General features: G+C 37.4%; 1 protein-coding gene across 3 annotated transcripts in view; it reads left to right on the top strand.

Annotated features, from left to right (window-relative positions):
* AP5M1 (adaptor related protein complex 5 subunit mu 1) overlaps positions 1 to 16,000 on the top strand; it is a 36,558-nt gene that overhangs the window by 5,499 nt on the left and 15,059 nt on the right. For 2 of the 3 annotated variants that reach the window (XM_088839569.1, XM_088839570.1), the window contains exons 2-7: positions 1,693 to 2,338; positions 5,681 to 5,908; positions 9,165 to 9,304; positions 10,027 to 10,112; positions 10,205 to 10,323; positions 13,369 to 13,465. In XM_088839569.1, coding sequence (XP_088695695.1) covers positions 1,693 to 2,338; positions 5,681 to 5,908; positions 9,165 to 9,304; positions 10,027 to 10,112; positions 10,205 to 10,323; positions 13,369 to 13,465 — 1,316 coding nt within the window. The remainder of the gene's footprint in view (positions 1 to 1,692; positions 2,339 to 5,680; positions 5,909 to 9,164; positions 9,305 to 10,026; positions 10,113 to 10,204; positions 10,324 to 13,368; positions 13,466 to 16,000) is intronic. The other variant, XM_088839571.1, reaches the window with a different exon arrangement.

Below are 16,000 nucleotides of genomic sequence, written 5' to 3'. Positions count from 1 at the left end.
ATTAGTAACTTACTGTTCAGCACAGAGCTTGAAAACCATAAAAGGTTATTCTTATTTTATTCTTTTTGTTACCTCATAGTATCTTCCACAGAGAGGGCAACGGCACCCCACTCCGGTACTCTTGCCTGGAAAATCCCTTGGGCGGAGGAGCCTGGTAGGCTGCAGTCCATGGGGTCGCTAAGAGTCGGCCAAGACTGAACAACTTCACTTTCACTTTTCACTTTCATGCATTGGAGAAGGAAATGGCAACCCACTCCAGTGTTCTTGCCTGGAGAATCCCAGGGACGGGGGAGGCTGGTGGGCTGCCCTCTATGGGGTCGCACAGAGTCAGACACGACTGAAGCGACTTAGCAGCAGCAGCAGCAGCAGTATCTTCCAAGGCCATATAGATAAACCACTATTACTAAAATGCCCTTACATATTTTTGTAAGGGTTGGCAAGAAGACTCAGGGTACTAGTGAATTCCTAATGTGGAGGATTAAATTAAACCACTTTTTTTGATCCTGCTTTGCTAAGATGGAATCAGAAAAAATATCCTGTGGTGGGGTGGGAAAAATTTATGAAGGGAATCAAAAGGTACAAACATGGCTATAAAATAAGTAAGTCACAGGGTTGTAATGTACAGCATGGTGACTATGGTTGAATTATACCGCACTGCATATTTGGAAGTTGCTAAGATTGGAAGGACTGATGCTAAAGCTGAAACTGCAATACTTTGGCCACCTCATGCGACAAGTTGACTCACTGGAAAAGACTCTGATGCTGGGAAAGGTTGGGGGCGGGAGGAGAAGGGGACAACCGAGAATGAGATGGCTGGATGGCGTCACCGACTCTGTGGACATGAGTTTGAGTGAGCTCCGGGAGTTGGTGATGGACAGGGAGGCCTGGCGTGCTGTGATCCATGGGGTCGCGGAGAGTCGGACATGACTGAGTGACTGAACTGAACTGAACTGAAGACAGGAAGTCTTAAAAGTTTTCATTATAAGAAAAAAAAATGTGTAACTATATAAGGTTGTGACAGATGTTAACTAGACTTACTGCAGTGATTATTTTGCAACATATATAAATATCAAATCATTATGTTGCTTCCCTGAAACTTATATAATGTTACATGTAAATTATGCCTCAATTGGAAAAAGAAGGAGGGAAGAAGGAAAGAGAAAGGGAAGGAAAAATAAGAAAATCTTCTTTGCAGTCTTATCTGTAACAACAAAAGTGATATTTCTACCAATGGGAATCCAGATAGATTGTAGTTCCTTAACCCAATGGAATACAATGCAGCTATAACTTCATGAATACTAACTTGGAAAAAAGTAAGTTTCACTGCAAAATGTATCATTGTTTTTTAAAAATAACAGTGTGTGTATGTTTTAAAGGTATACATGCCTTGCTTACCAAGTGGGAATCTGAATAGCCAAGAGTCTAGGATTTTGAATTAGAAACAGATATCCTACCTATTTAAAAAATGAACTAAATTCAATTTTTAAAAATAAAAGAAAATAGTACTCTATCATTTGAGATATCTCAAGTACATAAGTTTAACATTAATATAATATTTTTTTGGTTGTGATTTTCATGTGTCAGTGTATGTATTTTTTTATTATTGTGTGTTTTGTTAGTATTTGCCTTGTGTTGGTTTTGGACTTCCAGTTTTTGCAGGAATTAATTATGTTTTTATTTCCATTGATGCAGAAGGTATCCAACTGTTGAAAAAAGAGCTAAAGTCTTCAATGGAGCAAGTTATGTGCCTGTTCCTGAAGATGGTCCCTTCCTGAAAGCACTGCTTTTTGAACTGAGATTGTTGGATGATGACAAGGACTTTTTGGAGAGTCGTGATAGCTGCTCACACATCAATAAAACATCCATTTACGGACTCCCAGTAGGAAGTGAAGAACTCTGGCCAGTTGTTGCTTTTCTGAAGAATGGCATGATATATGCTTGTGTTCCTCTGGTTGAACAAACGTTATCCCCTCGTCCACCATTAATTAGCATTAGTGGAATTTCACAAGGCTTTGAACTTCTTTTTGGGGTCCAGGATTTTCTTTCCTCAGGTCAAAAAACTGACAGTGAGCTAAATACCAAATTGAGCCAGTTGTCTGACTTGCTTTTACAAACTTGTCCCTTTGGCACTTTGTTAGATGCCAACTTACAGAATTCATTGGACAGTATTAATTTTGCTTCTGTTACTCACCCACAAAAACAGCCAGCCTGGAAAACTGGAACATACAAAGGAAAACCACAAGTTTCTATTTCTATCACTGAAAAGGTAAACTCCATGCAATATGATAAACAGGAGATAGCAGATACATGGCAGGTCGTTGGAGTTGTCACTTGCAAGGTGAGATTTTCTCTGATACTTGTTTTATCATACCACTTAATATTTATGGAGGAAAGTAAATTTCGCTGACTTTATTTTACATTATAATGTGACATTCTTGATTCTTACCATAAACAAGTCATTAGCTATTATATTCAAGTGAAAGTTTATGATGTTATCTTTTTGCATTCTTTACTAAATATACTAGCTATATGCAGTTGACCCTTGAACAGCATGAGATTGAACTCATAGGTCCACTTATATACGGATTTTTTTCATTGAATACGTACTACATTCAGTCCCATACTATCTGCGATTGGCTAAATGTACAGTTAAATCCATGGATGCCGAACTTGGGATACAGACTGCTAACTGTAAAGTTATACATGGATTTTTGACTGCACCGAGGGTCAGCTGCGTTGATTTGTAATGAATTAACCTGTCATCATAACCAATAAACATCTACTATACTTATTGTTTTTGTAGGTCAGGACTTTAGGAGCAACTTAGCTGGGAACTTCTAGTGTGGATGTCTGTCACAGTCAATATTTCAGCTTTGGCTGTAGTCACCTGAAGGTTTCAGTGGGACTGGAAGTTCTACTTGTGAGGTGGCTCAGTCACATGGCTAGCAAGTTGGCTCTTATTGGTAGGAAACCTCAGTTTGTTTCCACATGGACTTCTCAACAGGCCACTTAAGAACATTCTCACAACTTAGTAACTTCCCTTTGATCAAACAGACAATTGAACCGGCAGCCAGCCAGCCATCTGAGGCACAGGTGAAAGCTATTCTTATTACCTAGACTGAAAGGTCACATAGCATCACTTCTACCACTTTGTGTTCACCAGAAGCAGATCACTTTGTCGGTCCACATTCAAGGGAAGTGGAATTAGGCTCCATCTTTTGAAACAGTAATATCAAAGAACTTGTGAAAATATTTTAAAGTCACTATACTTATTTTCCATTTTTTTCTAGAGAGGGTGAAATTGACAAATCTTTGACTTAATATCTGAAATCATTTTCAAAGACTCATGTTTTATTTAAACAAGTCACAAGTAAATATAGGGTTCTCTGGTTTGAGGTTAAATAATAGGAAAAGACAATGAAAATAACACAGTTAGCAGTGATAATTGCCACATTCAATAATGATCAAAAATAGAAACCCTCCAAAAAAGAATGCTTATACATGTATATTAATATTCTGAGGTGTCTTTTCTGTTTTCTTCCTTTATCTTCTGCACTAATAAACTTTTTGTATATCATATTAATGTTGAGTGAGTGAAAGTCACTCAGTCGTATCTGACTGTTTGCGACCCCATGGACTATACAGTCCATGAAATTTTCCAGGCCAGAATACTGGAGTGGGTAGACTTTTCCTTCTTCAGGGAATCTTCCCAACCCAGACCTGGATTGAACCCAGGTCTCCTGCATTGCAAGCAGATTCTTTACCAGCTGAACCACAAGGGAAGCCCAAGAATACTGGCGTGGGTAGCCTTTTCCTTCTCCAGTGGATCTTCCCAACCCAGGAATCGAACCAGGGACTCCTGCATTGCAGACAGATTCTCTACCAACTGAACTATCCGGGAAGCCCATATTAATGTTAAGTAACGACTGAAGTGACTTAGCAGCAGCAGCAGCTATGTAAAAATATAATAGCTTAAAAGTAAATTTCAAGAACAGAGAATTAAAACAGTCCTGGCAGACAAATTGAGTCTTTATTTTTCTTTTTAACCTTCTCTGCAAGCAAAGTCATTCAGTTGTGTCCAACTCTGACTCTTTGAGATCCTATGGACTGTAGCCGACCAGGCTCCTTTGTCCATGGGATTCTCCAAACAAGAATACTGGGAAAGGTTTCCATGCTCTCTTTCAAGGGATCTTCCCAACCCAGGGATTGAACCCATGTCTCTTACTTTCCCTGCATTGACAAATGAGTTCTTTACCACTAGCACCACGTTGGAAGTCCCTTTTAACCTTAAAGTGACCTAAAAATGTATGTGTGTGCTTTACACTCTCTTCTATTATGGTCAAAAATGCATTCCAGTTATTACTTTCAATGGAAATAATTATCGTAAATGTCTCCAACTTAAGGTGTTTGCAGATTATGTCATTCACACCTCTTAAAGTTGTTGAATGCACTTCTCTCTTAAGTTCTGTAAAATAAAAGTAGGGAAATTCACTATGTGTTTTTTCATTCTGTGGTAATGAACAGGGAATATGTTATATATAATTTAATATTAATTCATATCATGGTATTTAAATAAGTCTTTGGTAGACTGACCCTAGTTTTTTGCTTCTGGGAATTTTGAATTGGCTCCTATTCTTGGTCTAATACAGATAGATGATCATGATGTTTAGTATAGGAATGAGGGTTTGTTTACTCAAGTATAAGAGGAGCTGAGAGAGTAAGTCTCTGATCCTCCGACAGTCACTAATGACTCTAGCCTAGAGACTAGGATAGACCGAGAAGCCAGAGTTAACAGAAAAGCAACCACATCTTTGTTACAACCCCAAAGCAGGAGTTCATGGAAAAATCTGAGAAAGTGCTGTGTCTGGCCACCACTGCCTTAAAATAGAGCTCAGAGTGAGGTTTGTGAAGCTATTATATCTGGTTTCCATGACTTTCCTACTATAATGACTTCCGTTTCCCTTCTATCTCCTAAATCTCTCATGAGTACCTCTCATTGGCAAACTAACCCAGACCACATAGGGACGAACATCCTGGGCTTCTCTGCATAACAAAGGTAGGCTATGGAGGTGACAATACAGAATATAAGCCTTCACATAACACATGTAATTAATTGACTTTTTAAGAAGAAAAGAGCATTGTTGCTGGAGGGAATAACACATTCAAAAGCGTAGATATAAGATATGATTTATTCAGGTAAATTCAAGAATCCAGTAAGTCTAGAGCATTACTTTAGGAGTAGAAAATGGTCAAAGAAATAGGTGGGAACCAAACAGCAAAAGGCTTTAAAAGTAATGTAAAACTGAGGGGCAACTATTGAGAGGTTTTGACATGGGTACAATAGAATTAGAATTATTTTATTAAGATAGCTCTGACATTGATGGAGAATCTATTGATTAGAGGAAAGTGAGTCTAGATACATTTAGAGGGCTGTGACAGATATATTTTTTGTAACACAAATAGAGAAAAGTAGTTTTTTAAGGATTTTAAATAAAAGCAGAGGGTTCTAGGAAGGCTCCCTGGTCTCTGTCTTGGTGTCTGAGAGCGTAATGGAATCATTATCCAGAACACAGAAAGCAATGAGAATCATTCCTTGAAGGAAAAGTGAGTCAAGTTGTGAAAAGTGCCTCAGATAAGATGACTTCTTCAAAGCTCTTGGTGATATCTGTTTGTGTTGCAGTGTGATCTAGAGGGAAGCATGCCAAATGTTACCATTAGCTTGAGTCTCCCTACCAATGGATCTCCACTTCAGGATATTCTGGTTCATCCTTGTGTGACGTCTCTTGACTCTGCCATTCTGACTTCTAGTAGCATTGATGCAATGGATGATTCTGCGTTTAGTGGACCGTACAAATTTCCGCTCACTCCACCGTTAGAGTCATTCAACTTATGCTACTACACTTCCCAGGTAAGCAACCTTGGAGAAGTTGGCACTTTGCTAATCTTTGTATCTATGCATTGTGTTGTTAGGAAATCACCATACTTTTGGTCCAAACAAAACCTTTTCGTGAGTTACTTACCAGAAAATTCAGATTGTTTCCCCTTAGTCAGCTTTTTCTTGACCAATTTAAGTGACTGCTGACCTGGGAGGGTGGAGGGGTAAAGATACAAGCGGAGCAGTAGGAACTGTGGGCGTGTGTCAGGGATCAGTATGTCTAGTGCATGTTCTGTGTTGCACGTCATAGAGAACCTGGAGGAGGAGAATCTGGACAAGCAAGAGTAGGAAAAAGTGGATGTGACCAGTGATAGAAGCAAGGTCCGGTGCTGTAAAGAGCAGTATTGCATAGGAACCTGGAATGTTAGGTCCATGAATCAAGGCAAATTGGAAGTGGTCAAACAGGAGATGGCAAGAGTGAACGTTGACATTCTAGGAATCAGTGAATTAAAATGGACTGGAATGGGTGAATTTAACTCAGACGACCATTATATCTACTACTGTGGGCAGGAATCCCTTAGAAGAAATGGAGTAGCCATCATGGTCAACAAAAGAGTCCGAAATGCAGTACTTGGATGCAATCTTAAAAATGACAGGATGATTTCTGTTCGTTTCCAAGGCAAACCATTCAATATTACTGTAATCCAGGCCTATGCCCCAACGAGTAGTGCTGAAGAAGCCGAAGTTAATCGGTTCTATGAAGACCTACAAGACCTTTTAGAACTAACACCCAAAAAAGATGTCGTTTTCATTATAGGGGACTGGAATGCAAAAATAGGAAGTCAAGAAACACCTGGAGTAACAGGCAAATTTGGCCTTGGAGCACGGAATGAAGTAGGGCAAAGGCTAATAGAGTTTTGTCAAGAGAACGCACTGGTCATAGCAAACACCCTCTTCCAACAACACAAGAGAAGACTCTACACATGGACATCACCAGATGGTCAACACCGAAATCAGATTGATTATATTCTTTGCAGCCAAAGATGGAGAAGCTGTATACAGTTAGCGAAAACAAGACCAGGAGCTGACTGTGGCTCAGATCACGAACTCCTTATTGCGAAGTTCAGACTTAAATTGAAGAAAGTAGGGAAAACCACTAGACCATTCAGATATGACCTCAATCAAATCCCTTATGATTATACAGTGGAAGTGAGAAATAGATTTAAGGGACTAGATCTGATTGATAGAGTGCCTGATGAACTCTGGACGGAGGTTCGTGACATTGTACAGGAGACAGGGACCAAGACCATCCCCATGGAAAAGAAATGCAAAAGAGCGAAATGGCTGTCTGAGGAGGCCTTACAAATAGCTGTGAAAAGAAGAGAGGCGAAAAGCAAAGGAGAAAAGGAAAGATACAAGCATCTAAATGCAGAGTTCCAAAGAATAGCAAGGAGAGATAAGAAAGCCTTCCTCAGTGATCAATGCAAAGAAATAGAGGAAAACAACAGAATAGGAAAAACAAGAGACCTCTTCAAGAAAATTAGAGATTCCAAGGGAACATTTCATGCAAAGATGGGCTCGATAAAGGACAGAAATGGTATGGACCTAACAGAAGCAGAAGATATTAAAAAGAGGTGGCAGGAATACACAGAAGAACTTTACAAAAAAGATCTTCACGACCAAGATAGTCACGATAACGTGATCACTGACCTAGAGCCAGACATCTTGGAATGTGAAGTCAAGTGGTCCTTAGAAAGCATCACTACGAACAAAGCTAGTGGAGGTGATGGAATTCCAGTTGAGCTATTTCAAGTCTTGAAAGATGATGCTGTGAAAGTGCTGCACTCAATATGCCAGCAGATTTGGAAAACTCAGCAGTGGCCACAGGACTGGAAGAGGTCAGTCTTCATTCCAATCCCAAAGAAAGGCAATGCCAAAGAATGCTCAAACTACCGCACAATTGCACTCATCTCACACGCTAGTAAAGTCATGCTCAAAATTCTCCACGCCAGGCTTCAGCAGTATATAAACCGTGAACTCCCAGATGTTCAAGCAGGTTTTAGAAAAGGCAGAGGCACCAGAGATCAAATTGCCAACATCCGCTGGATCATGGAGAAAGCAAGAGAGTTTCAGAAAAACATCTATTTCTGCTTTATTGACTATGCCAAAGCCTTTGACTGTGTCGATCACAATAAACTGTGGAACATTCTGAAAGAGATGGGAATCCCAGACCACCTGACCTGCCTCTTGAGAAACCTGTATGCAGGTCAGGAAGCAACTGTTAGAACTGGCCATGGAACAACAGACTGGTTCCAAATAGGAAAAGGTGTACGTCAAGGTTGTATATTGTCACCTTGCTTATTTAACTTATATGCAGAGTACATCATGAGGAACGCTGGGCTGGAAGAAGCACAAGCTGGAATCAAGATTGCCGGGAGAAATATCAATAACCTCAGATATGCAGATGACACTACCCTTATGGCAGAAAGTGAAGAGGAACTCAAAAGCCTCTTGATGAAAGTGAAAGAGGAGAGTGAAAAGGTTGGCTTGAAGCTCAACATTCAGAAAACAAAGATCATGGCATCTGGTCCCGTCACTTCATGGGAAATAGATGGAAAAACAGTGGAAACAGTGTCAGACTTCGTTTTTTTGGGCTCCAAAATCACTGCAGATGCTGATTGCAGCCATGAAATTAAAAGACGCTTGCTCCTTGGAAGGAAAGTTATGACCAACCTTGATAGTATATTAAAAAGCAGAGACATTACTTTGCCAACCAAGGTCCGTCTAGTCAAGGCAATGGTTTTTCCCGTGGTCATGTATGGATGTGAGAGTTGGACTGTGAAGAAGGCTGATCGCCGAAGAATCGATGCTTTTGAACTGTGGTGTTGGAGAAGACTCTTGAGAGTCCCTTATACTGCAAGGAGATCCAACCAGTCCATTCTAGAGGAGATCAATCCTGGATGTTCATTGGAGGGACTGATGCTAAAGCTGAAACTGCAATACTTTGGCCACCTCATGCGACGAGTTGACTCACTGGAAAAGACTCTGATGCTGGGAAAGGTTGGGGGCGGGAGGAGAAGGGGACGACGGAGAATGAGATGGCTGGATGGCATCACCGACTCGATGGACATGAGTTTGAGTGAACTCCGGGAGTTGGTGATGGACAGGGAGGCCTGGCGTGCTGTGATTCATGGGGTCGCAGAGAGTCGGACACGACTGAGCGACTGAACTGAACTGAACTGAACTGAACTTGAGAATCATGTAAAAAATGTGTTCGCTTTGTTTCCAGGTCCCTGTTCCACCAATTTTGGGTTTTTATCAAGTGAAAGAGGAAGAAGCACAACTAAAAATAACAGTTAATTTAAAACTTCATGAAAGTGTGAAAAATAGTTTTGAATTCTGTGAAGCTCATATACCATTTTACAACAGGTAGGAATAAAATTACATGATGCTATGATTTCTGCCTTCCTCAGTACATTGGCACTGCCCTATAATAAAGTTGTCTTGGTTTTTACCTTATTTTTAAGATCTACAAATTTTGTGTTATTCAAATGTATGTTGATTCTGAACCAAAACATCGTTGTAAAAATAATCTCTTGTTTTTAAATGTCACCATTTTTCTGGTTAAATTTGCTAGTAAATTATAAGCTTCAGCCAGTATAGCTTCCTCAGGGATTATTTTTCTACTGGCTTTATTTCTAGCAATTTCTCTACACTGTGCCTATATTAATAAGTTAAGCCAATGATAAAACCTGGTGAATTAAGTCAGTTATATGATTTTTCCTTACCAGTTCTACTTTTAAATTTGTTCTACAGCATAGTTCTTTTCAAAGGCTACATATTATATAGTAAAAATCATAGTTTTAATGTTATGTCAATTCGTATGCCTGTATTAATACATTCTGTGAGACTTTGTAGTCATCTTTAGAATTAATAATGAAATGTATAGCATCACCAAAAGGTTTATTGTGTTTCTGTGTTTTTTGAGATATGATATTCATTATTTATTCTGCTCTGTTCTGCAAACTTAAATGCAGATCTGCTTTATGTTGTCCTTGTATTAAGTGACAGTAGCAAGATTTGACATTTATCTCTTCAAACTTAAATCTGTGATTTTTTTTTTCCCCATTATCTCCATTTCTTTTTTAAAGAGGTCCCATCACACATGTGGAGTACAAAGCTAGTTTTGGCCAGCTTGAAGTATTTCGAGAGAAAAGCTTATTGGTCTGGATTATTGGTAAACTAGGTTTTGTTTTTTTTTCTTTCATTCATTTGCTGTAGAACCTATATTTAATTTATAATAGTTGATTGGTGTATTTCCATTTCTAGGACAGAAGTTTCCCAAATCAATGGAAATTACTCTTTCTGGAACTATAATTTTTGGAGCCAAGAACCATGAAAAGCAGCCATTTGACCAGATTTGCATCGGAGGTACAGCATATTTAAAGGTAAATATATTTATATAGCTCACTACATTAAAGATCTTTCCTTTGTTTCTGAAGTACATGTATCTTATTGATTTTTAATGTTTTCTAATCCTTTTGGGGGGTAGGAATTCTTCTTGTCTAAGTCCTCTTCTAGATTTTAGTAAAATTCTATTTATTAATCACTTTCTATTTCACGTAATACTTAAATATTTTAAGATGAAAGACTTATGTAAAATTTAAAACACTTCAATTTAACCTCTTTCTACCCAGCTCTTAAGATACCACATTTGAGATTTGGATACAAAGAATATAAGATACAGTCTTTGCGCTCTATGGATTTTTCAGTGATGCTTGTCAGTAATTAATCAGGACTGCCTACTTTTGGACTTTCAAAAAAAGACTAAGCTCTTCCAACCAAAGTGGTCAAGGGAAGCTTTGTAGTAGTGATGAACTTTAAGGAAAACTCTGAGGCCCAGATAAGCATGAATATGAAACCTTGACGATGGACTAACATGTGTATAGGTAAAGACATGGTTTAATCATGGGAATGAAGGCTAACTAGGCATATTTAGGAACCCATGCTAGAAATAGTAGTCACACAGAAGGCTGGATAAGTGATTTAGGTCTGGACTGTAGTGGGTTTGAATCTGGCTTTCACTGCTTGTTAGAAAATGTTATACTTTTTTTTGAGTATGGGAGTGGTGATCCTTCAGAAAGTGGTACTTTATGAGGATCAGCGTGAAATGGATGTGAAGAAGATGAGAGAGGAAAAAACTAGAGACAAAGAAACTTTTTTAGTATTTCAGATGAAAGTTGATAAATAAATGATGCTGAGATAGTACATTGTCACAAAAAAAAGAAAGAAAGGGAAAAAAAGAATAGAGCTGTGAAAAGGGTAAATCCTTTAATCTCACTAATTAAGTAGAAAGATAAGAAATCAGAGATCTTAAATCATATTTTAAGTCAAAGATGGTGTCATTAAAAAGAATTATGACTTAAACCAGGGGCTTCCCAAGTGGCTCAGAGGTAAAGGATCTGTCTGGCTAGTGCAGGAGAAACAAGAGACATGTGTTTGATCCCTGAGTCGAGAAGCACCCCTGGAGGAGGAAATGGCAACATACTCCAGTATTCTTGCCTGGGAAATCCCATGGACAAAGGAGCCTGGCAGGCTACAGTCCGTGAGGTCACAAAAGAGTTGGACACAACTGAGTGACTAAGCAACAACAGACCAGACTTGAAGCTCCCAGAGAGCAGAGACCACGTGAATCTCATTCATTATGTTATTCTGAGCATCTAGTTCAGTACCTCACACATAAATATTTGAAGAATGGATAAACATACTTAGAAGAAAGCTCTATTTCTTAGAAGAAATACAGAGAAAGTTGAGAGGGAGTGGACTTCATATCACATTGTTGCAGGTAATAGCAACTTATACCAAGGTGGGTGTCTAGTAGGGGCTAAAAAATCTAAAGTTGATTCTTAAGAGAAAGTTCAGCTGTTCATAGGATCTAGGAGTTATCCACGGAAAAGAAATAGTTGAGGCAGTAGAAATGAATAAGGTCAGAAAAAGATAAGGGAGAATAGGAAGATTTCAGGAGAATCAGTGAAGGAAAGTGAAAAGGTGATCAGAAAGGTCACGGGAAAATCTAAATAGAATAGTATCAAAGAAATCAAAGAAGATAGATTGAAATCTATACATAGGAGTGACTAGGGGAAATAGTAGTGAAATCAGAAGTAAACTGATGGTATTTCTTCTGTATTGACTACAACTGTGTCCACAAGGTTTGTTTCAATGATGATTAAAAAAAATTCCCACTTCTGTATGTTTTTCAGAAAAAAAAAAAAAAGGTGGGATGTTAACTATGTTATATGCTTTTTCAAAGGTAGGGACTATAACTTTTCTATTCATTTTCATCACCTAACCAGTTACAGTGTCATAGAAAGCATGTAATAGATATTTGTGTTCACTGAATAGATTTATTTTTATAATATCTAGTTTTGTGGAAATCTGCCTTTCATAACTTCCAGTATCCAGAATTATGCCAAACAAGGAAGCCAAAGCTCTTTACTGTTAGATAATTTGAGTGGCAATAGGGAAAAAAATTGCTAAGGAGACCTGAAAATTATATCTATGCATGTGATCAGTTAGTTTGACAATCAAAAAAAGAAAGACAGGAAATGAGAGAAATATTAAGGAAAAAAGTATAGGAAAACTATCAGGCTATGCAAATTCAAAAGCTTTTAGCAGCAAAGATGAGGAGAATCACAACAAAAGGAGTCTGGTCTGTGATAGACCTTTCATAGTTTATGTGGCTATCACTGTGCCTTCAGCAAAGGTACTAATGGCCCTCTCTGTTGTAGCACAGTATATTAACTGGCATTTATTCTAATGACACTACATGATCAATTAAATTCAGGAACTTACATTCATTCATTACATTCGTTGATTACATTTTAGAAAAGTTAGTTCTACAGAAGTTAAATTTTAGTTTTCTGAAAAATTAAGTAGAGCATTTCATTTCCTCCAAAACCAGATAAACTGGTGTTCCCTTTTTAGTAATTACATGCTTGTGTTTTGCTAAAAGGTGTGTAAAAGTATTATGATCTGAACTATATCACAGTCACATAGTCTTAGGAGAGAACATACAGAAGGACAGACACCACGGGGAAGGACCAGCAACATTTGTAATCAGTCAGTTCTGAGTTCAAATGCCAGTTCTACTACCTAAGTGGTTCCATCTCTGAACCTCAGTTCCCTTGTTTGTAGAATACAGACAACTTGCAGTGTAGATTAGACTGTATATTAGTGATGGGCCTGGTGTGTGTTAAGCACTTCATAATGGCAGCCTTACAAAAAAATGACTCTAATGCAAAAGGGAAAGATTAGTGTATATGTGTCTGTGTGTACACAAGTGTACACACGGACACATAAACAGTATTATTTGTGATTTTTATTTTGTGAACTGTGTGAAATAAATTCCTAAAATTGTGTCAAGGGAAAAAAATGTGACCATCATTTTTACCAAATAATCACCTTAACTTGGTACATTTCTCTTCTGGTTCTAGCTTCATTTTAGGATCTTAGATTACACACTCACTGGATGTTATGTTGATCAGCATTCAGTTCAAGTTTTTGCATCAGGAAAACCAAAAATAAATACACGTAAGTTGCACAGATTCAAGCCAACTTGAGAGAATTAAAGTGGTGTTATGTTATTATTAACTAAGATGAAATTAAAATGTGAAAGAAAAAGATAAGAAAATAATCCCAATTTATAAAATTTCTGGCCTTATCCATCCTGTGTTAGTAGGTTATGTACATTGCCTTCTGCCTTCTCCTATTTATGAAGTGGTCTGAATGAGCAAGGATTGACGTAGAGGTGGGCTCGAGTCTGAAGCTGAATTTGCTTTGCTCAGTTTATAATACACTCTTTGACTCTTGGGCAAGTTAGCGAATTCCTTAGTTTTAATTTCCTCATGTGTAAATTAGAATTAGTAGTATTATTTATCTCAGGATTGGTATGAGGTTTAAATAAAATTTATATTGATCAAGCACTCAACGTAATATTTAGCATGTAGCATGGATTCAATAAATGTTAAGTATGAGTATTAAAATTTTAAATATTTTTAGCCAGTGTCATAGTCAGTGACCATTACTTAGTACCCTGCTTTACCAAAAGGAGAGCAATAGAAAGTTTCCTGCCTTTAGTGAGTTTGTTAGTGTTTCATATATATATATGTATGTGTTTCATATGTATATAGTGTTTTATATATATATAAACACATATGTGAAAATATAGGTAGAGGAAACAGCAATTTAGTTAAAATTATTGAATTAAAACTGTAATTCAGATCAAATACAGACATATGGCTTAAAACAAACAGGTAGTTAGAATGAGGGTAGAGTTAGCTGAACATAAGTAGAAACCTTTTTGCCTCATATGTTAAGAATAAAACTATCATGTTTAGATAAGTATATCTAAATCATCAGGGCTACTCTGGTTATTCAGTGGTAAAGAATCGACCTGCCAGTGCCAGAGATGCAGGTTCAATCCCTGGGTTCGAAAGATAGCCTGGAGAAGGAAATGGCATCCCACTCTAGTATTCTTGTCTGGAAAACCACATGGACAGAGGAACCTGGCGGGCTACAGGCAATGGGGTCACAAAGAGTTGGACCCAACTTAGCAGCTGTAAAACAACAATCTTAAATTAAGGGTTAGGGTCCTTAAAGTAGGAAAGATAAGACAAGACTTTGTCATTTGAAAGTTTCAAAAGATTATAACACTCAGAACTACTGAATTCTAGGTAATTACTTGTGAATGGCAGTAATAAATTCTATGAGGTATAACCAGAATAAGCCATATTCTTTACTGCCATAGGTTTTCCCTATGCTTTCTCCTATATCATTTTTTGGTGTTTGTCTTTTTTTTAAGAAATTCATACATATGAAAGAATCTTCATAATACTTTTTAAAAAAATTTTTATGAAGGCACAGTATAGTTGTTAGTTTGGACAAACCAGAAGTATTGTCTAAATGTAAATAGACCAGTGTTTCTGTGGGAAATATGTTGTCTCTTTAGATAAAATCTAAAATATTGTTTAAGTATATTGTTAATATTACTAAACATTGTAGTAATTTTCAGAGAGCATAATACAGAATGGAATGTTTCAGTAATATACCTGCTTCTTAATATATGAATGAAAGAGGTCATTTTAAATGGATAATTATAACCAATCTCTTATTTCCTTCTTCTTTTAGTTTCAAAATATAGCTATCACTTTGTGCAACTATGTGAAAAACTTTATTTTGCCATCATCTTGAGGAGAAAATCTATATTTATAATATATAACTTAGTTCTGATAATAGTTTAATAATGCTAATGATGGTAATTTAAATAATAATAACTAATCTTTATTGCTTACTATGTGCCAGGCATAGTTCTGAGTACAGGCTAACTCATTAATCCTCAGAATGCCCTATGTAAGTGTTATCTCCATTTGAGGATGAGGATGCTGATGGAAAAGGGAGATTAGGATCACATAGCTAGTAAGTAGCTGAACTGGGTGGGACTCAAATCCAAGGGTTACTGGAGCCTGACCACCTAACCAATATGCTGTTGCCTCTCAGTGTTACTAGGTTCTCAAACTGAAGTAACAGTGAAAAAAGGCAACAAGGTAATGTATCATTGTTGTTGTTCAGACACCCAGTTATGTCCAACTCTCTGTGACCCCATGGACAGCAGCATGCCAGTATTGTACGCCTATCCTTTTCATTATGAAGAAGATGCATGAAGAAGTATTGTAGAAAAGGCAGGATTGGATAAACAGAGATGTATGAAATACGAATTTACATGTATCCAGCTCCAAACAAGCATTATCATCTCAGATTTACATGTCAAAAAACTTTAATTCAAAGAAGTCATCATTTATTCAAAACTATTTAAACAGAAACCTTAAATCTGATCAAAACTATAAGAAACCACTAAAGCAACCTTTTTAAAACATTACTAAAAATTTGAGTATGTATTTCTATCTATGAAGCTTTGAATAGATAGCTTTATGAAGCTTTATGAAGCATAAAGAATAGCAAGAATAGAATCAGAACTGTGATGAAGAGGTTACAGAAGGGAAACCAATAAAAAATATTTTTAATGTTTTTGTAGCTGAAGTAATGTTCTATAAGAAACAGAATTTAGGG

Source organism: Moschus berezovskii, chromosome 9, assembly GCF_049115385.1.
Source record: "Moschus berezovskii isolate FMDL1 chromosome 9, NW_MosBer_1.0, whole genome shotgun sequence".
Classification (NCBI taxonomy): Eukaryota; Metazoa; Chordata; class Mammalia; order Artiodactyla; family Moschidae; genus Moschus; species Moschus berezovskii.
Note: the sequence above shows the minus strand (reverse complement) of the source record. Positions and strands in the feature narration are given on the sequence as shown.